At 33.7% G+C, this 23,456-nt stretch overlaps 1 protein-coding gene across 4 annotated transcripts in view; it reads right to left on the bottom strand.

The window, feature by feature from the left end:
- LOC134529395 (mucolipin-3-like) overlaps window positions 1–23,456 on the bottom strand; it is a 167,406-nt gene that overhangs the window by 138,344 nt on the left and 5,606 nt on the right. For all 4 annotated transcript variants that reach the window (XM_063363416.1, XM_063363418.1, XM_063363417.1 and 1 more), the window contains exon 2: window positions 12,273–12,469. In XM_063363416.1, coding sequence (XP_063219486.1) covers window positions 12,273–12,469 — 197 coding nt within the window. The remainder of the gene's footprint in view (window positions 1–12,272; window positions 12,470–23,456) is intronic.

Below are 23,456 nucleotides of genomic sequence, written 5' to 3'. Positions count from 1 at the left end.
TTTTGCAGTACCATAGGCTTAATTACAATAAGGATTAAGTTATATCCTTTTTTTCAAATATTTGTTAAACATCACCAATATATGTACTAATGTAGACCCTCAGATATTAAAACACATTCAAATTATAGTAAAATTTTTAGAGCACACATAAAAAATATTCTTATGACTAAAACTGTAAAAAAACTTATATTAATTACATGAAATGCAGCAGAGTACTATTGTCACCAGTCAGTTATAAAATAAACTTCAGCACAATCTAGTTCACAAAATGACTCCCTGATTATTACTTATTACTAAGTCCTAGTTATGTGTAACAAAAAACCGAAGACTTTGATGAACTTCCGAAGGAAAAAATAGTCATTACTAAAGGCCTGAACACAATGAAGCAGACCGACAAAAATGTCACTACCAAGTCCCAAACATACTGATAAAACACATACAAAGAACTAATAAAGATAATGTTATGAAGGTTGGGAAAAAAAAGTCTTAACTACATCTGTTACTTTTTTAAGTACAGTGCTGTTGCTTTCTTAGCCTTCTTTAAAAATTGTTCACTGAACATGTGTTCAAAACACTTGTCTGAATGTTTGCTTTTTATTACAGAAATATTTTCCAGTACTCTGGTTGATAACAAAGACCTAAACTGGGACCTATTCTTTTTCACCAGACTGAACACACGTTCACACTCCGCGTTGCTGTGTGGTATTGTCAACACACCAAACATTACATTGCAAAGTCTGTCGTACTTAGGCTGCCCACAAACATTTTTTGCATGTGATATACTAACCCATTTTTTCACTACAGTGTCATCTTTAGGGACTAACAAATCTATGTTTTCAAGTTCCAGACTGGTAAACTGGCTTTGAAGAGAATCCAAGGCTGATTCTCTGGTTTCGTTCTCATCTACTGGTAGCAAAAATGGAAATAAGTCTACGAAAAACTTGACATCACAAAAACTGGTATTTTCTACATTCTCCACCAATGCTACTCTTGCTTTGCTAATAAGTTCATCTTCAATGGGAAATTTGTTTAAAATGTAATCACAAGAAGCTGCAAAATAACTTCTGACAGATGAGAAAAATAGTTTCTTATCTTTGTCATTCAATGTATCAACAAACTCTGATGTTGCTGTACCAACTATCAACTCACTGTCTTGCCTCTGATTATCAGCATGATGATACTTTATATCAAACAAAGATGAATTTTTAAATGCAACTGGTTTGACAAATCGAAGTAATAAATCTTTATACAAATCACAAATTAATTCTCCCAAAATATGAATCTGTGGATGTGAAGACTGCAAAATGGTGTTAAATTTATCAAATGTGGGAATTACATTAAGTAAAAACAAGCAAAATGCTTTGTTCACAGATGATGATAAAAACATGAACAGTTTTTCTTCACGACTTAAACTGCCACTGGTAATGTTTACGAGAGACTTTTGATTTTCTGATATAACTGAAGGAAATGTACTTTTACCTTCATTATGTGAAGTACCAGTTTTTTTGGTAATTATCTTATCTTCACTTTCTGAGTGTTTCCTTTTTAGGGAAAAGCCCTGTTGTGAGGATTTAGATGACTTTGAAACTAATGGCTGAACTGAATGATCTGAAGCTGGCTGTTTTGGTATTGTGAATGAACTTATCCCCACAGAACATGATGGTTTCACACATTTTACTTGGTCTTTGAAAAAACTTAACAAAGGGTCCCACTGCTCTACTAATCTTGTCAAACTTTTTCCCAGGGATAACCATCTCGTACAGACATGTTTTAAAATTTTTCTGGTTTCACAACCATGCAAGTTTTGGAATTTTTTAAGGCAATCTTTCCGCTTACCACTCTTTTCAAGGTAATAAAAAATGTCGGTCAAAGCCTCTTCAACATTCAGTGGCAAATTGTCAGTACCCTTCTCGGCAGCTAAATTAATGCGGTGACAAAGGCAACCCATCACAAAAAGGTTTTCTTGTCGATTTTTTAAAACCGCAACTACACCATTTTTCTTACCCATCATAACTGCCGCATTGTCTGCCGAAAAAGCAATCATGTTTTTTAAAAGAATATTGAAACGTTCAAATTTGTTTATGATTAAATTTCCAATATTTAGTCCGGTAGAATCGCCCTGCAAATCTGGCAGTGAAAGTACAGAAGACACAATGTTTTCAATATTTTTATCAAAATACGTCACAACAATCGGGTACAATTTGGAGTCTGTATCGTTTGTACCATCAGTTGACAAAGAGAACGGACCTGTTTGCAGATGTTTAACGACGTCGTCCCTTGAATCTTTCGCCATTTCTTCAACAATTGCAGTTGTTTTGGTCCGGCCACACGCATACTTTTGTGCTTCTTCTGATTTCGGAAACATTTTCCGGAATAAAGGGCCCGCGTGGTCTGCTGCACTTAATGGAACGTTGTGTTCAATCAAAAAATACGTAAACAAACACTCGGCACGTGTGACGCTATCTTCGCTTGAACTGTTTGTGAAGAACGTGCTGATTTTTTGGCTGTTTTCGGAATTTTGAACGTTGCCTGCATGCTTATTAGACTTAACATGAAGTAATATGTCACTTCTTCCGCCATGAGAAATACTAATATTGCACCTACACACACTGCAGAATGCATATTTCTGACCTTTGTCCGACTTCAAAATGAACGAGAATTCTTCCGAATAATCTTTACGAAAACACTGCCAATAATGTTTTTTTACGCCACCGCCCATTGCAGATGCTACGCAATCAATCCATGCCAAATAAAAACCACCCGAAACGCTTACGAACAGACGATCAACAATAGACAACACGATATCAAAGACACAACATGGCGGCGTAACCAACCAAAAACGATTCGTAAACGATCAAGCGTTCGATTTATCGATCGACTTGGAACAAAATAGGTCGCAACAATCGATATCAGAAGTGTCAACAAAAACTGGAAAAATTCGTAAAAAATTTATAAGATTCGTAAAATCGTAAAGACGTATGTTTTTCGTAAATTTTACGAAAAAATCGTAAAAGTTGGCAAGTATGTTGTTGTAGCCTCCATTTCTTTTTGTTTTGTTTGCAGGGCTTCCTTATGCCTACAACTAGCATTTCTTACATACTGTAATATGGACTTGTGATATCAGCATGCTCTACACCTCCAGAACGTTGAACAAAGTCGTACACTTGTCTTTGTGCAATCAGTGTTTCTTCCTGCAAGTTTTCAGTCAGCAGATTAGAATTCACTGAAAATCCTCTTTCCAATGATGCATTTCCATGGGAAAGCACCAACATCATCCTCACAAACTTTAGAAAGCTTGTTTTGGTAGCTACTGTATGTGAGAAAAAAACGAGAATTGTGCTTCAGAATCTGGCGAGAAACATACCAACTCATATGATCGCTCAATGTTATCAGCTTCTTGTCCTGAGAGCCACCTGTTTTGAAGACAACATTCTAAACTGTACTTCACACGCTGCGCTGTTTCCTCACACCCAAATTTAAAGCCACAGACAGACATAGCAGGAAATTCCCTTGGTAAGTTTATAATTCAGGGGATCTTTGTCTTGAAGTTTTTTTACCATAACCTTTAGACAAGTCCTAACATAATTTTTCAGTAACAGGACAGACTTTTCTCGTACTTTCTCTTACTTGATGGCATGGCGTACTGCTTAACCCAACTTGATATTGTTAGCAGTAAATAGATTTTCCTGGTTATCTACATCAAATCGAGATACATTGCATTTCTCCCTAAAGGTAAAGCTTTTCAGTACCTCTGGTTTCACAAACTTTCCTGCCAAAGCTAATAAAATGTCTACCAGTGAATCATAGAGAAAAGATGCCATGGGTGCTTCACTTTGGAACATTGTCAGAAACAATTCCAGCTCTGATGCCAAAAAGGGGAATAATGTCAATTTGACTTCTAAAAGATTATCTTCAAGAGCACTTTTCCCTACATTGAAAGAGACAGATGAAATAGAAACTTCACTAAAAAATTTCTTTAGGTGGGGTAACGTTTTCATGGCACGCTCAGCAACTGCTGTATTTTCTAACCATCTGGTTGCACAAAATGTCTTGGGAAAAAGCTCTGATCCAGATATTCTAATGTAATCTGCCCTCCTTGCAGGTACATACTTAAACAAATAGTAACCGTGCCTCAAAAAACTAACAACGTCCCATTGTGTAGCATGAATTCCAGTTTTGAAAGCACCATGGATCGTATGTAGCCCACAGCTACCAATTTATAGCAATGATGGGGAATCTTCGCCTAAAGTGTCTGTGATATGTATTTTCAAAGCTAACAAAAATGGCCATTTTACGTTGGGGCCCTCCACAGATACCTGCAGAATATTTCGAATGTCAACAGAGGAGAGAGCTCCCAAAAATGCTTGCAGTAAACACTGAAATTTGGTATGCCCCAGAACACTGATGTTAAGTAAGCTGAAACAACTTGGTCTTCAGCGCAAAACCTAGCACTGAGGTCCATTTGTTCTTTTTAAGAGACTTTGTTGAATGACACGTCAAAAAACTTGATGCTTGTATAGACTTCAGTAACTAATACTCCACATAAGGATCCAAACCATGACTTATCACATAGCCCACCTTATCTTTTTGAAGAGTAAGTTTCTTTGCTACCTTACTGTCAGGGAAAATATTGAAGCAAGATTAACAAGTCTTTCGACAGATCTTGCTGATTGTGACCACACTACAGCGTTGAGTATTAGAACTTCTGCCGTTGTCACAGAATCAGTTTCCAAAAAGTTGAAATGGTACTCCTTTGAACACACTCAAAATTTTTCTCTGCAGATGTATGAAGCTCATTTGGTTGACTGATAAAACTTATCTTAGATGGACCTGGCTGGACTTTTGGCTGGTCACTGTTAGTATCAGGGTTTTTTGCCTCCTCAAGTAAAACTAAAGAAAAGGAAAATAATAATAATAATAAATTAGAAATAGAGGAGTGGCGTCCATATCAATTATAACTTAAAATGCTTGATCGAAATAGTAAAATGGTTAATATCCTGTATAGCTTATTTTATGTGCAGCCTAAAATGTTCAATCTAGAAGCATAGTTTGAATAAAAATTCTTCTTGATGCTCTGAGGTGGGGCATGCAAAAAAAACTGGAAAAAGTTAGAAAATTTAGGTTTTTTTTTTATTTGGGGTTCAAAACTTACATTATGCATACTAACCTAACCTCATTTAACTTCACATAATCTAACTTAAACAAACCTAATCTAACTTAAATATTCTTGAATGCTTTGCCCACCCTTTAAAAACTTCAAGTGGAACAAAATTAAATTCATCACAATATCTGCACTGATTTTAGGCCTACTTGAAATATGCACATTGTTAGGCCTAACCAATTAAACTATTTATTATTAAATAATCGCTCTTTTCCATTAACCTTCAAATTATACACATGCGCACATTTCATTTTACCATTCCAGTTAATAAAACAAATATGACATTTGAATTTCCTTTGTTTCTGCTTAAAAATGAAGATATATTCGGCGTACACAGCTTGTTCTTGAAATATTGCTGGTGTTTTTTGCCACTCACGTGGCTTACAAGAGCAGTTACTCACATTTTGCTCAATGAAAATGTTGAATTACACACCTTGCACAACACATGATTTTCATCTTTGTCTCGTGCTACCCATTGGGCGAAAACGTGGATTTAAATTATAGTCTAGCCAAGAAATTTGAAATTTTACTAAACTGGATGTCGGTTTATTTGGAGACAATTTTTTGACCTGTGATGTAGGATGTAGCATAATATTAATTCGTGAGGTTTTCCGTTACTAAATGCGGGTGGAAACAATAGCCAACGTAATGAAAAAAATGGCTTTTGAACTCTTTTCAATCATTTAAATCATACAGAAATTTCCGCTTTGTTTACTTCATGTATCTGCATCTATTTGAAAAACTTAAATATGAGTTTTCATTGACTTTTACAATGCCAATGCTTAAAATTAAATTCACCTGTCGGTATAATCCGAGCGCGGGAAGCACAAGCCGTAGCAAGTCATGTCAGCAGTATAACAGACCAGCTTGAACCAGTTTGTATCAAGTGATTTGACGTCTCTTCCGAATCCGATAGCGAACAAAAGAAAATGGACGTGGGAACTGTTCGTTATTTGTCATTAAAAATTAAAAACGTGAGGGGATACACTTGATGCTACGTCAATGCGAGCTGATCAATAAACAAAAAACATATTGCCAACTACAGCCTACCAAACAAAAATTCCCTGATTTTTAAAAATATCCCTGATATTTAAAAATATCCCTGATTTTTCCCTGATTATTCCCTGATCACAATATTCCCTGCTTTTTCCAGGTTTTCCAGGTTTTCCAGGGTCGGTAGACACCCTGCATTAAGGTTTTAACTGAGAAAGTATGGGTACTGTTTGAGGGGGCATAGGAAATTGTTTTGGATAACACGAGTTATTTCACTAGTAAAATTTTCAATAATGTTGGTTTCGAATGGGGGATTCAACACCTCATTACTTAACTTCATTACCCCCAACCAAATCTGGTTAAACGCAAGAACAAGAATACAAAAATTGCTTTGAGTATTTTCCACCATAGAGAGCCTAGGAAGTGGAACAAATCTATTCATTTCTTAAATCTGGGATTTAAAATCATGAAGCATAGTTCCACTGAGTTTACCCCTGCTCAAACCTTTTTGGGTCGGGATTTGAGTCACCCCTCATTAAAAAGCTGGGGAATAGAGTTGAGTAATCTTTCAGTGAATAGTTCTAGAACGCTTGAAAAGCTGTGGTTGAACGTGGTTCAAAATCTGGATAAGGCGCGTAGTAAAATTATGGCGCGGTATGATAAGGATCGGCTGCCAAATCCTTTTTCCATTGGGCAGGAGGTTTTGTGCTGACAATATGTGTTAAGTGACAAAGCAAAGTTTGTATCCAGTAAGCTGCAACATGCCTTTTCAGGTCCTTTTAGGATTAATAAATTTTTAGGACCAGTAACAGTTTTACCAGAAGATGTTACGATAAATTTAAAGTTAAAAAGGCTCATTTGAGCCAAGTCAAACCTTTTTGTAAGCTGTTGCCTTAAGTTTGGTGTTAGTCCCTGATTATGGCCTGTCCTAGGTAATTTTTAATTTTTTGGTTGCAGTTGTTTTGCCTTTAAGTTAATTAATTTTTTTAATAATGAATGCTTCAGGTATTTAACTATTTAGGATTCCTATTTGTTTGTAAGATGTTAGGTGCTGTCTTGTGAAAATGGTACTGTGTGTCTTCGATTTTGGTGTTTTTACATTTTTCTACATGCTTTAATCTTTTACAATATTTCATACTTAATCTATTAATTGTTTCTTTTAAATGTTTATCTTGTTGTTTGAGGTAAATAGCTAAGACTCTGGAAGCAATTTTTTTTTTTAAAGAGGGGATTTGTGGCCAGTGCAACTGATCTCGCAAATCAAACAACTGTTCAGATTAATTTTTAAATTAAGATTAATAATAACTTATTTTATGTATCTGCCACGAATTAATTTAATGGTATTATGGTTCTTTGTGCCTATCAGGTTGGCAACATGATCGCCATACTAACGAGAACCTTCTATAGACTCAGAGATTTTAATGTATATTTTTTTGTTAAGTTTAAGTTATTTTTTAATTGTACTAGTTCTAAGTATTATTTTATATTTAATTTTCCATGGACAGCATATATATACATACTTGGGCATGCCTAAAGAAGAGTGAGAAAGTGAAAGACTGGAACTATTTTCTTTGGCGCACGACTGCGGCCAAGTCGCGGACAGGTGGAAAGAAGTCACTCTTGGCTCGGGCGGTCATGAAGCCAGAACTAGCGCAGAAAAGTCATGTAAAATATTAACGACATGACATTTATAAGTCCGGGTGTACTGTACGTTTAACAGGGTGTTTAACGTAAGGACGGAGCTTATTGAAAACTGTCGCTGTGAAATCATTAAAGACGTAATTGATATTTCTGCAAAATACACCCCGTGGTAATTGCAAGTTGGTGTGCAATTTTCAATGAATTTGTCAGCGGGCGGCAATTCGTAAACTGTAGCACCAAGTTTCGATACACCGCTACGAGGAAAGTCTGTGTAGCAGCCAAGCAACTGGGTGCTTGGAACCTGCAGTAATAAAAGTGTGTGTTACAATTTTACGCCCTCACGCATCACCGGCGCGCTGGCCAGTGATTTGTCATGTAAGTTACCAGCTGGTAGAACTTTAGTGACGGTGATTTAAAGAAATAATATTGCATGGTGCACATGATTTAACAATGACCTGTCCATCAGTACTTCAAGAAACGTTAAGTCCACGCCACAAACTTTCGTGGAACAAACTTTGGATTTTTTTTTTGCAAGTTACCATTTTTTAAAGTTGTGTCTAAAAATTTTTTGTGTGTGGGCTGCCCCAACGAGGCTGAATTTAAGTTGGAACGTTTTAAAGGAATAGTAGGAAAAAGTCGTATATAACTATTGTAAATATACATATATTTTTTTTAAATATAAAATCTACACATGTATTTGAATTTATACATACATATTTTACCTCGTTGTCGTATCAGTAATTTAAATAATTTAAAAAATTTGGCCAGATAATTTTTTGTAAATGTAAAAAAGGTTTTTAATTTCTTATAATTTTTAGTGATTTCAAATGATGTAAATATTAATGTATGCAAGTTGAGAACTTTAATACTCATGGTCGGCGGTATTCTCTTTTGTATGCAGAAGCTAACAAAAAGTAAAAGCACCAATAAATTATACTTTAACCTTTTTATTTTTGTTATTTCAGCTATTACTATTGCTAGGTGCTTCTTAAATTTACTGCTGCTGTTGCTTAAGGCCTAAGATCTTAAAATATGGGTAACGGTCAAGGTATTTGCGGAGTTAAGTTGAAAATTATTTTAATGAATTTCTTTTACGATGTTTGAGCCTCTGCGGATAAATAAGACTGTTCCTGGTAAGACGTGGGGACTGTCACTGTCTGTTGTCCCATCAGGGGACAGTGACACTACTAAGAAAATAATAGATCACATTAATTCAATATTCTAGCTTATTTTTATTTAGTCTGCTTTGCCTTATTTTGTTTGTATAATTTTAATTTTGGTTCCTTTGTGTACTGTTCTTTGGTGTTTGTGTATCTGTCCGTTTTTGTTATGTATAAACTTGTTTGTGTGGTTTTGTTTTGTCTTTGTGTGTTATTTATTGTATCAATGTTGAGCTTAACAATTAAGACCAATCATTTGCTGTTTGTTGGCATGGTACAATTATTAAATAAAAAATGTTCAGATTAATAGATTGCAGAAAAAAATAAACAAATGGAGCTGTTAAAATTGAACTTAATTATAAAATGTACTTAGTAATAATTTAGGCATTTGGAACATTATGTCCATTCACACTGGAGCAAGCAATATAAATTTATATCTTTAAGTAACAGGCTTGAAGCAAACTTATCTTCTTGCCAGTTACATGGTGAAGATTGTGATACATAATCGAAAAGATATGAGGCCAGCCCAAGAGAAAGGGGACCGGCAAAACAAGGGCTACAGGGGTCCGAGTTTGCACAAAGAATTTGTTAGCTGACCGATCACATGAATTGAGCCAGAAGAGATGATGAACCGCAATCGAGGGATGGAGTTGGACCCACACTACGCAGATAAAATGATTATGCATAATGAGCAAAAAGTAAATAAGTCTCAAAAAGGGCAAAATTAGAACCAAAAATAAAAGCTGAAAGTAAAAGGAAATCTCACCATTTGTGGTGGGTATCACTGAATTTACAGCACATTTATGTGACAGGAAACACCCACAAATGCAAAAGATGAACCTTGACGTTAAAAAAAAACTAACTCACTACATATGAAGGAAAAATCAGGGGGAAAAGCACTCCCCTTTTACATGACTACATGCCTAGCCAAGTTTTTCTCCCGAACTAGTCACGAAGTGAAACTCCAAACACTGACAGTGTGCACGCATGGGAGAAGACTGCCCCGGAGGGAGGATTGCCCCACCTAATTAAAGGTGGCAATCCAAGAAAAAAAAACTAAAGAGGGGGGAGAAGAAAAGGAAAGCACTCAGCACAGTACTGGGTTCTTAGAACCACCAGATGGGAAGGAGCGGGAGAGTTGGCACTGCGCTACGCCAGCTGCGTTCAGGCACAGCAGGCACATCAAAATGCTACTCCAGTCGAGCTTGAGCAGGCGAAGGTGTGACGAGAAGTGCAACGCACCATCAAGTTAAGTGGCCACGGTTGTGACTGGACCGGAGACGCTGTATACTTGCTACCACGTCTATACGTGAATACATGCGGGGGAAACATTACCTGCTGCTAACCCAGCATTGGACAGTGGTAAATCTGAGCCACTTAATGCTCGTCGAACTTTTGAATAAATGAAAAGAGTCAAACTGTGCCGAGAAGTCACCGATCTGCGGCACAGTGTACAAAATAGTGTTTATCCCCTTCAATGGAAAACTGCTAAAATGATAAAAAAACATAAAAAAGACAGCAAGCTAGATCTTAAATGGTATTGCCAAAGTGTTAATTCAAACTGATATTAATGTGGTCAACCAATGGTGCATAGTAATCTGGTTAAACTTAACACTATAAACCAAGATGATAACCTTTTCCAAGAAATATCACCCTGTTAAATTTGACTACAAGCTAGAAAATACTTTAATCTCTAAACCCTCCTTTACAAATGAATTTGGTATCATTTTAGATTAGAAATAATTTTTCCACAAGCACTCATAGAACCATTGCTTTAATTAAATATATTACTTTCTATGCTACCATTTCTGACAATTCTTTCACTCTACTTTGTACTGATAAGATCTAAATTAGAACACTGCTCAATTGTTTGGAATAATATATCACTGTCTGAGAACAATAAAATAGAAACAGATTGTAACCCTTACTAATTTTTTTTTTCATATGTCACATAGTACAGATCGTATCTATTCATTAGCAGCTTACAGTGAAGTTACAAAAATGTAGTGTGTATATGTCCTTCTTACAGGAAGTCTACTGTATTAACAAAATTAATTATCTAATAAATATAGTTTAAAAAACTAAAGAAACATGCTTTTAAAGATTATCAAACTAAAACGTAAAAAATAATTTTAAAATTAAATTTATGACAATAGTATATAAGCAATACTAGTATAAATAAGAAAAAATCTTGAGGCGCTTTGTGCCATATTTTTTGTATATTAAGCGCCCTATGCTTTTTTCTCATTTATACTAGTATTGCTTATATACTATTGTCATAAATTAAATTTTAAAATTATTTTTTACTTTTTAGTTTGATAATCTTTAAAAGCATGTTTCTTTAGTTTTTTAAACTATATTTATTTTTAACTTTTTAGTTTGATATTCTTTAAAAGCATGTTTTTTAGTTTTTTAAACTATATTTATTTTTAACTTTTTAGTTTGATATTCTTTAAAAGCATGTTTTTTTAGTTTTTTAAACTATATTTATGTATAATTATCATAGGGAAATGAGTTACCGACACTACCTATTACCATCTGAGATAACTATTTGGAGTTGCAACGTCACAAAGAAATGGTAAAGTCTCTACGAATCATTTGCAGTTAGATGTATGGATATAATATTAGAATTTACCGGGGAAAAAAAAAACATTTTTTTTTTCGGCGTGGCCGGGAGTAGAACCCACGATCGCTGAATCCGAAAGCTGACGTCACAGAAGTCGCACGCCTTAGACCGCTCGGCTAACGAACGTAATGAAATGGGTGGGACATTTTACAGTGATGAGACACTCACTCTTAGTCGAAAGAGTTACAGACGGACAGACAGAGTTACAGACGGACAGACAAACATACAGGTGAAGCTAATATAAAGCATGTAAAAAAGCAATAGAATTAAATATGCCAAAAAAATGTTTTTACATAGTTTACTATGGTTTCTTCATTTGTAGATTAACAAATTATTTTTTCCCAGGGGAACATTAAAAATCTTTAACAATAAAATAGGGGGCATGCATAGATGCATCAATTAATCAATATTGTTCATTTTTCTTAAATTAATATGTATATGTTACTTCATCAGTTTATTTTTAGTTCACTGTCAATAAAACAAAAAAAAACATTCTATCAGTAACAAATTTAAAGGTTTAAAGTTTTATTTTGTATTTTTGATGCACTGTTATATTTTAAAAGTTTTAAGCCATAAAATTAACAAAACATGATCTTATTGCATGCTATAAGCTGGCAGTTTCAATGCTTAGTTTAGACGAGTACTGCATGGCAATAAATTTATAGTATGTATCAAGAAAATATATTCTCACCTGAACAGTAACCAAAAGGATCTTGATGACTTGAACCACAAATTTGTATGGAAAACGACGTTTTGTCTGCCATTTTTCTATAGGATTCATGAAAAAGAAACGCAGCTTTCTTCTCATTCTTTCTTCAGACTGATCAAGACCAGAGGGATATTGAGAAGAACTGTTGCAGCCACTATCAATGACAAGTGGCTGGAATTCTGAAAAATAGCAAAAATTAATTATAATTTGTAGGGCTGCATACATAAAGTTAAAACGATTAGGATTAGTTAAGGTGTTAAATCGCCTACAGAATATAAAGGCTAAAAACCGCTAGTCTCCAAATTTATAGTAAACTCCAATAATTATAAAGTTTGAAACTAATCCAACGGATATCATTACATTTTTTACTGTTGAAATACAGTGACAGCTCTCATTATGTAAGTCTTTGTGTGTTATATTTTTTTAATGATATATTCCCACATTTTTCTGTACATGCTGGTGCAACTCTAAGATGTATTTAAGTACAAATATATCTGCTATAAAGCAAAGTTCAATGACAGATTTAACAGGTTACTGAACCCAGAACACGAAAATAGTGTTCTACTTGTGCACGTCTCATTAAAAAGTTGTATTTATGATGACGGTGGAAGTTAAGGTTATGCAGCAGCATGATTTTCCATAATCTTGCTGCAAGTCAGTGAATGTGTTATTTCAAAAGAATTATGCTTGCTGTGTTTTTCATATAATTTTTTTTTGTTTGTTTACAATTAATTGTGTGAAAGTGCAGGTATGTTGTTATGAAATCAAACAGTGATACTGATACAACTAATATCACTACAAACACAATGGCTGGCAGTAGATCTCTGACTGTTTTTGAAAAACTGGAAGGTTCAAACCATTACTATAACTAAAAGTTTCAAATGGTACTTTATTTATTCATGAGGATTTGTGGGAAATGTATAGAACCGACTTAACTTGAAGCACCTACTGATAAGAAGAAGGATCAGAAGGCATGTGCCATAATTGGTCTAATGGTGTAAGCACAGTGTCTTGTGCATACATGTTAACGGTGCGTGGTTCGCTCCACTGTTGGAGAATTCCGCGTATCTGCGCTAGTGGTACTGTTCAGGTAGCAGGTATCGCTCGTGTCTCTGTCTCTATCCCGCGTGGGACCTCTCTTCTATCAGGCTTGGGCTTTCCCGGGTGAGATAATCTCCGAAGTCCCATGACAGGGAGAGGGGCAGATTGCCATGTTGCCAAACGTAAATGCTAGCAGGTAAAGACATTCTAGGAAAAAAGGTCATTTACCCTAGCCTTTCTATTGTTCCAAGACATCACAGCTGTCTGTGTTTCCTCTTTGCTGCTAGACAAGCCAGGCTGTGGGTTTTAGGGTGAAGTGCAACATCCCATGACATAGTTGTTAACATGTAAACAATAAGAAAATGGTTGTAGCATCTAATAAAATTATAGATATTATTGAATGGTGCAACATTCAAACGAGCATAAATTATGGAGCAAATGTCTCAGAAATAAAATATGAAGGCATTGATTCGTTCATTTAATAAATGGGTTTTCAGCAACCCTTTTTTGCCCTAAATTTTAAAAAGAACTTTTAAGCAGAACAATTGGATGCTGTTTAATAATTTTAGGTCTTTAGCCACATAATTATTAAGTTCTTTTGATTTAAAAAATTATAATATACAGTATTGAGCTAACATGATCCTTGGAGCTGATTTGGGTATGCATATACACACACCACAGGAGTTTTCAATAACATTATAATTTTAATTAATGTGATTTTGAACATAAATATACAGCTGAAATGCTAAATTTTTTTTGCTATAAATAACACATAAATCATACCCACATATGTTATTATATTCTGTTTAAACTCAATAAAATAATAATTAAGGTTAAAGGCGTATGTGACTGTGTACAGTGATTTCACACTTTATAAGAACACTTTTTAATTGAACACGTAAAAAAATCTCTGCCCGTAACTACATACAATTAAACTTTAACATTGCTTTGTAAACACACCGCCAAATTGGCAACGAATGCACAAAAGTAGTTCTGTGTAATAAATGTCTTAAAGAATATTATTATATTAGTGACCCCCGGAATCGGTTTATGACTGCTATATGTAAACTAGAGTAAGAATTGGTGTCTCATCAACTTTTGAAAGTTTGTAATATTTTTACATTTCCTATGATAGGCATATAGGCATGAGCTTTACACCCTTGACAATGTTAATTTGACACACGGGCAGAATAAAAATACAAAACAAGATACAGAAGATAGTAAGCAGGGCTTTCAAAAGTTTTCAGACAAGCCTGACTAGACTGTGTAGATATAAAAAATTTATTTTTAAATCACCACCACAAAATACAGACTAAAAATATTCTGTGATCACAAAATAACTAAATTTACATTGCGGGACTTCACTCTATCCAAAATGTGGATATTATACGTTTGTATTTACAATGTAGAAGAATACATAGTTTTTATGAATGTTACAGTTGTTTATGTCTTTTTGAGTTCACATAATTTAAGAATTGATACTGATGGTTGTATGCCCAGCTTAAATAAATAGCAAAACTATAAAATTATGATGCCCAACTACATTCATAGTTTGTTATGCAAAATTGCTGCACGAATCAGCTATACTTATCTTCGAGTGAACTCAAAAAAAGTACATTTATCCCAGATTTGTCTCACTGAATTACTTTTGTACTGGAGATACTTAAAATTACCAGAGATAAAATTAACCTTAATAATATAATTTGGTGATGAAAATGTAGGTTTTGACAGTGCATGAGTAACTTCAAGCGAAAACTTTAAAAACAAGTGTCTTTAATTTGTATGCAAACCGTTATTCTTATTTTATAATTAAAATAAAATTATTCAATAAACTACAGAGGCCAGGAAGAGCTTTGCAGACATATTTAAATACCTTGTAAATTTATCAACAACCATGGTGATACAATGCACTTTGTTTAAAGAAGTACTAATACCTAACAGTCAGTTAACAGTGTGTTGAATGCATCATCAGGCATCTACAAAGGAAATGGAAAGATGCTGTAAGCAAATAAAGGCCTTTCCCCCTCCTTCTCCTCACCTAAAATTGTTTAGTACTATGAATGATTTTGTTACAATGTAAAGAATCATAAAGAATAATTTGTAAAGAATAAACAAACAGAAATGAAAAATGTATAGGATTTAGTCACTGAAACGTAGATAAAACACTGCATGAAAAAATATTGAATTTTTTTCTTATGCAAAGTTTTTTTACGTTTCGAGAAATAAGGTTTGTAATAACAATCTTTGACAAAGTTTCCTCTTTATCTAATAAACACTGCACACATATGATTTTCTTAAACAATATATCACCAAAATTACAACTAGGCCTACAGGTATTGAAATATATGTGTATCTTGCTGGCCATCAAAATTAATTTCTCATCACTCCACACCAATGCAATATAACTTTTATGTGAAATTTGTAAACCAGAATTTGAAATGCATTAGGAGTCTCGTACACAAATGTTAAAGACGTTATTAAAACTATCAGTACGACAAATTAACATTTGGAAACATATCACTCTGACAGTGAAATCAACCTTAAAACTCATTATAAATTATCACAAACAATGGTAAGATATTCTTGGTTATGACAATAAAGTGGTTATTTTGTACCAGTATTTTTTTTAAAATAGGTTATTGCATATGTTAAAATAACAACAACTTGCAGTTATTGTTTGTCTTGTTAATAATTGTTTAATATCAAAGTGGTACATAATATTTGTAAGATTTACAAAAAATGTGAACGGATTTAAGTGTGCATACTACAGGAGTTACGAATTTTTTTGGCCTTCAACCCTTGTTTTTTCCAACCCTTGAAGTAATGGTTGGTCATTTAAAAAATTATTATACACGAAAGTTTTAGATAATATTTTAAGGTTTTACAATAAATAAGAACAGATTTAATAGTGTACATGGTATGGGAATAAGGTTTTTTTTAAATTCCACACCTATTTTTTAACCCCTTGCCGCAATAGTTCATCTTATCAAAGATTTTTTCTGACAAAGTTTTAGATAAAAATTATAAGATTTACGAACAATTTGAACAATTTCAATGTTGTCCCTACTAAGGGAGTTATGCATTTTTTTGTCCTCCAAATCTTGTTTTTTCCATCCATTGCAGTTATGGTTGTTCATTTCACAAATTTGTTTGGACAAAAGTTTTTGGTACTACTCAAAATTAGAATACGTTCAAACGGATGTGACATCCATCATATAATGGGAGCTGTAATAATTTTTCTGTTTTTAAAAAAAAAACCTTCCCTATTTCTACCCATTGGTTGGATTTTGCCCATTAACGAACTTGATTGAGATTTTCTATTTCTACATTTTATGAATCAGTTTTGGAGTGACGTGTGAAAAAAATAACTGCAGTTATTGTGTCCATAAAAATGTGATTATATATATATATATATACATATATATACACACACACATATATATACATACACACACACATACATACACACACACATACACACACACACAAAGTTTTGAGTTGATGATTTTAGGGTTTACGGACCATTTAAACAAAAAAAAATTAAAATTTTCCTGAAATTGCACTATGGTAAAGGCTGCAATACATAGTATTTCTTCAAAATCTACCTAAATCAAGCCAAAATCAGCTGATATCAAATGTACAAGGTCATAAACAGCACAGGGAATTCCGTGGAAGGAATTAGTCACAAAAAATATCACACCACATACGAACACAGTGAACTGACAATGATGAGACAGTTGTAACAAGAATAATAAATGCAGATGGATAACACCCTTGGACAACACAGCGACAAAACATATGGATGCAACAATGGTACAAAAACAGATCATCTGACAACCCAACAACACAGTGACGCACTAGTGAATCCAGCAATTAAACTAAACACATTCTGGACTAAAGAATGACGACGGCACAGACGTCGTCCAGAATACCTGTCTAGTTTCATTTTCTGTGTGATTGTGTATTCAACTTTTTCTGTCCATTCTTGTAGTTTCTCTATGAAATGCAGTGAAAACCAAATAAAGTTTTAAATCAATATTCCCCATTGCAACTCATTCAAAGTTCGTAAAATAATACAGTTCGACAGCATTCGGCAACCTAAAGACGTTCACAAAGGCCACAGAAATATATTATGCCTCAAAATGATTTTAACAGTACCTACACTCCACAGCTAAAATAATGTTGCACTAACAATAATTTTAAGACCAATAAAACACACAGATTCATAGAGTCATTGTAATAGATTGAGTAAATATTTTTTGTAGCTTCAGGAAAAACCAACAATTTTTTTTTTGAAAGTCAAAATTCAGCAAAGATAAAATAATTTATAGTAATCATGAACTTTCAGTGACAAACTATTTTAATGTATCAAAGTAAAATTTAGTTTTGGCTCTTGTAACTAAATGTTAGGCAGAATTTCAAAGTAAAGGTTTACATCACTATTAAAGAAATTGACATTAGTGGTAATGTTTTTTTTATTAATTGAGTAGGTATTAAGTTAGTGTAAGTATTGAATGTTGAGTTTGGAAAAATTAGAACCGTCTCTCTAAAGTAACATAAAATTTAAGTTTCTTCAAAATGAAATAATGTTGTGTATAAAAATGCTAGACATCTATTCTTCAATTGGCCTTATTTCTTGCATGTACATACAACAATTATGAATGGTTACCTCTCTAAGGTTTTTAAGCATTCTGGTAGTTTCAAAATGGTGGAGTTATACCCTTAGTTAAAATGCATTTAATCTAGTGATAAACTGCTTAAATGCATTCAACCCCATATAAACCAATAAAATTTGTGGCACAACATACAAATATCAAGTGTGTGTGAAGTTATAATAAAATAATTACCAATCAAACCATCATTAAATAATAAAAATATTCATGAAATCAGCCTCAAAGTAATAACATAAAATGTTAAAAGATGCAAAAAAAATATCAGTAAACATTTCCCTTCATTCTCTTGGAAATAAAATAATAAGCAAAAAAATACCATAATTAAATGAAATACATTCTCATTTCACACATGAGTAAATTACAGTGACGAGAGTCAAACGTTCCAGAAGTAAAAATAATAGGTAGCTCATAGATGTTCCACGCCACGTTACAAACCATATATGTACATGACTTCCATTTTCTCTTTCTGTGATAAATGCTGGTAAGCAAGTCGTGTTTTATTTTGAATGGAATTTTAATTTTTTTGAAAATAAGCTGTAGGTACACACAAACTGGCCTGTTAGAAATTTGTTTTATCCTGTACATGCATGCTCTTGTAATATCAATTTTATCCACAGAACTTAACCTAAGTGACCAAATATTTTAGGCTGAATTCGGCATCTCTTTGGGACTTCATTCTAAAACTTGTTCACATATGAGAATTAATCTCTTTGACTGCTTCAGCCATACTTTGATGCAAAAAATTACCAACTATTATAATTTTTTAAAAGAAGTCAATGTAGTACCATTTAGAAATCTTGCTTAAATTAGCCACAATTTTGAATAACTTGCAAAGCAAAAAGTAAATAATTTTTACTATATGATCAGTCAAAATCACCCAATCAAAAATCTTTTCCGCATGTCATGAAAATAAATTTTTTCTTCAAAAGTACAGGAGAAGGGGGCACATTTCAAAAAATTTTATTGTATAATTTTTTTAAATCAAACATTTAATTTTTTATCTTGGTTATTAGCATCATTAGTTTTAATAGTATGTTGAGCAGCTTGTTAATTTTTACTGCGGTCTCTAATCTCAACTATGAGGTTATATTTTATATTTTATGAACTGCTTACATTTGTTGAATTGTACCCCTACCATGGGGCACATTCCAACAGGTGGTGGGGTACCTTTCAACAAATAAATAATATTTGTTTTTACTTTCAAATCAATAAAACATTTATTGGAATAAGTCAAATAAGCTACTATATGTATAACAATATACAAATGCAACAAAATAAAATTATAAATAAAATTAATAGTTATGGTTAAATCATCTTATTCACTTAAAGCATAACATTTATGTTTTACATTATTTTCTTGTTAACTGAAGGTAAGTTTACAGAAAATGCCATAGAAGAAATGGCTCGAGATGTTCCTCCACTCATGGTTGGCTGCGGGAGTTTCATCATAATGTCACTTCTGTCAACAATGTAATATCGTCTTTTTCAGGGAAATAAAATGTCTACTAGTCTTCATTCCTTTGCATGAGTGTAACTTTGTAATTGTTTTCTTCTTGGTCTTCTACTTTCCCTACAAATAGGACTTTGTACTTCTTTCCTGCAAAAGAAACTAGCACAAAATCATTTACATATTTGAATTACTGTATCATTATTTTCCAAATATACATTTTCTTCAAACTCTGATGTGGAAATCAAAAGTTGATCTATATATCTTTACAATCAGACTCGTCTTGCAAAAGAATTTCACTACCTTCACTATCACAAGATTCATCATTGAAACATTTTCTTGCAGCCTTATGTTTTCCAGTTTTGATTATTTTCTCTAATTACATTTTCTTCGTGCCTAGTTTTGACTTTTCTAACCTTTCCTTTCCGTTTCCTCTTCAACTCTGTGTTTTTTCCCAGTAAGTATTGATTACTTCTTTTTCTTTTTTCCTCCAATTTTTCTTCTTGGTTCTGCTATTGGAAAAGACCAAACATCTTCAGGTGTCAGAATTCCATCAGGTCTACTTGTGTTTCTTTCACAGTGTTTTGATTTTTCTGGTGTGAAGTTTGAAACAGCAGAATCGTCTTAAGACGAGACACTTGCCAAGTACATGTTGCTTTAAAAGCTGCTGTGATGTTTTAGGAATAAATGAAGCAATATATGCTGTTTTCGTCAAAGCAGCTAGGTTATGAATGGTTACCGTTTTGCCAGGATATGATAACCGTCAATCATTTTCAGCAATTTTCAGTTCAAATTTAAATGGTCAATTCAGTTATAATGTAAATACACAGTTAATCCATTATTGTTTACCCTAATTTTGATATTTTATTATAATTTTGAGTTGGAATACTGAGAAAACAAAAGGTATAAGTATTAACATTACATACACATGCCTAATATTTTAATGATAGTTAACTTATTTTAGGCATAGCATTTGACTTAGCCATTTTATTTTGGGCCTAGGCATATTGAACTCTACAAACGGCTGTAATAGTCCTATGTTATTGCTTAAACGAACCATATACATGTAAAGGGGTACATTTCAACAATGTTGAAATCTACCCCCAGCAGTTTGTTGATATCTGCCCCATTAGCAATCATTGAAGTTATTGTAATGTTACTACTTTTAGAAACTGTTTTTAAACATGTTCATATTATTTTTTGAAGCAGTATTTCTTATTTAATTGGGTAAATAGATCCTACTTACATCCATCAACGTAGAGACTGTAAAATGCAGTGCTGAAAACAATAATCACTTTTTACTTTGCAACACATAAAACAGTGTTTACTGAATCACAAAGCACTTATGAAAAGAAATGGAGGGAAATCCATTGCTAGCTGTTGTTCTGTTGTGGAACTTGATTAGTTTCCCATTAACCAATCAAAATAAGGCTCCATTGGTATAAAATTCAAGCTGTTGAAAGGTGCCCCATGTTGAAATGTGCCCCCCTCTCTCCTATAACATGTTTGATTTATTTTTAATTGTGATCAGTAGAAGTGTTGTATAGGATTGCATAACTCATGTTTTAATACTATTATATGTAAACTTGTGGTCACAGTAACTAATCACTAAATGCAAGGTGAGGATTCTAAAAATTTTTTTTTTTTGAAAAATTGCATATAACTCGAAAACTACGACAAATTTTCTTATCAGAACCGTCATAAATGGCCTAGGTACCATTTGTTTTGGTCTGGGATGTGGCGTACATAAATTTACAACACATGCATAATAATAAATATACACACAAAATTTGCCTACATACACTATACATACCTGCAATTTTTTCATTAAGGTACTGGTACTGAGACCACAAACCAATTGCTTTTATTATCAGTTTGACTTATCTTTCAACACTTCTAGTTTTTGTCTTTTAATCAATTTTAATCACATTTGTATAGCTAGTAATATTTTATTTTAGCATTAACTGGCTAAATGCACTTCTTGCTAATTTTACCATAGCATTAGCTATAGCAACCTAAATGCAACTAATTCTTTCAATTAAAGTGTATCCAATACTTGCTGTTTGATATTATTTATGCTATGTAACACATCAATGTAAGCTTTGACTTGATGTAAGCTTTTGGACATACGCCATTGCTAAGCACATCCCAAAACAACAAAAACTGGCATAATTCACACACTAACCAACCGAGCTGAGATTATTTGTTCTGATGAGAAATCTATTGCGGTTGAACACAATCATATAAAAAAGGAACTCATAGCCAATGGTTACCCTGTCAACACCATCAAACAGCATATGAAATCCAACAAAACACTCAAATCCACAGAAACCGAGAAACCGGCAGGAACCCTAGTCATTCCGTATGTTCATGGGCTTTCAGAAAAAATAAGGCACCTAGGAAACAAATATGGACTTAAAACAGCATTCCGTTCTAAATCTCCTATTAAAAGTATTGTTACTAAGGTGAAACCAGCCACAGAAAAATTACAAACTCACAACTGTGTGTATCAGATCCCCTGTTAATGTGGCCACGTGTACGTAGGTGAAACTGGCAGAGCTCTATCCACCCGAATCAAAGAACACAAAAACAACTGCAAGAAGGGTGAAACCCTAAAATCCAGACTTGCTGAACATACATGGGAAAATATTCCACAAAATTCTCTGGGAAGACTCCACACCACTCATACAGGAACCCGATAAAATAAAAAGGAAAATCAAAGAATCAGCCTTCATTAATAGCAATAAAAATATTTTCAGCCAGCAGAGCATTGAATTAAAAAATATGTGGATCCCTTTGATTAAGAGAGAAACATCCCTGCAGCACAAAACAATAGCCAATACTCAACCTACCATAACCAATCCGCTTTAACTCCATGGTGCAGAGCCAATGGGGAGTCAGCTTGTCTGCCATTGGCTGAGCAAGATGTAGTCCATTCTCTGATAAATACCCTCATTTTTCCAGCCCCTACTCAACTAACTGAGGGGAAAGGGTGACCTCCCCCCGCCTGACACCTACACTATTAAAAATAGAGCCAAGCAACATGCGACAGCTATTTTACTTCTTCTGGACCGTGAGCCACCTTTAATCTTAAAATCGCACACATCGCGCCCCGCCGACGTTTCCAATGATTCGATCAAAGTGACGGGGTTGCACTATTTATATTGGCGACCACATAGCGAGTTATGGGAACGTAATAGTTCCCGGTATCGCTGTCACACGCTCCCGGCCGAGCATATGAGGAAACGGCGGCCAGCCCCTACTCAGTCGCACCTGTGTTTTCGTACCATGTGCGTCTTTGCCTGAAGACGGTAGCAGATAGCAGTTCCCGAAAAGTCGCTTGTTTCTGTTTTAGAAAACTATTGTGTTTGTTTCGTCTTTTCGTTTTGTCGTGTTTTTGTCTCGTTTCAACTGTTGTGCTGAATTTTTTTGGGTTCAATATTTTTGTGCTGTCATCATTTGTGGGGGTATTTTCGTTCTGTTAGTCCATGTTTCTTTGTTTTTTCTTTGTTTGTTGACCATATTCCTGTTATAGAATATTATGTGTTGACAACAGCAATTTTTTGCTTAATTTGTGTTTTTGTGTTTTGTGTTTTTTGTAGTTTTCTTCTACAGACATACATGTGCTTAGCAATGGCGTATGTCCAAAAGCTTACATCAAGTCATGCACTCCCAATTGCACAAATCTTTCAAAGATAATAATGTAAGCTTTGTAATCATTATCACATTCCTATGGAAATCTTAAGAAAATATAAACACTTAAAGAGAACAATAATTATGTAACTTTTGAACAACCAAACTTTATAAAATGTTCAATACTAAGTAATGAAAATATGGTGTAAAGTATTCAGAATACATTTTTAATTAATACAAGTAAATTTAAACTTAAATGAAAATAATACATTAAATAAAAAATTTTCCTTGCCTTTGACTAGCCTTTTTAGGTACCAACAATAACAATAAGATATCTACTTAAGAACAATTAAACTATAAGCTATATATTCT

This window comes from Bacillus rossius, chromosome 2, assembly GCF_032445375.1.
Source record: "Bacillus rossius redtenbacheri isolate Brsri chromosome 2, Brsri_v3, whole genome shotgun sequence".
Taxonomy (NCBI): domain Eukaryota; kingdom Metazoa; phylum Arthropoda; class Insecta; order Phasmatodea; family Bacillidae; genus Bacillus; species Bacillus rossius.
The sequence above is the reverse complement of the archived record's forward strand: the minus strand, read 5'-3'. Positions and strand labels throughout refer to the sequence as shown.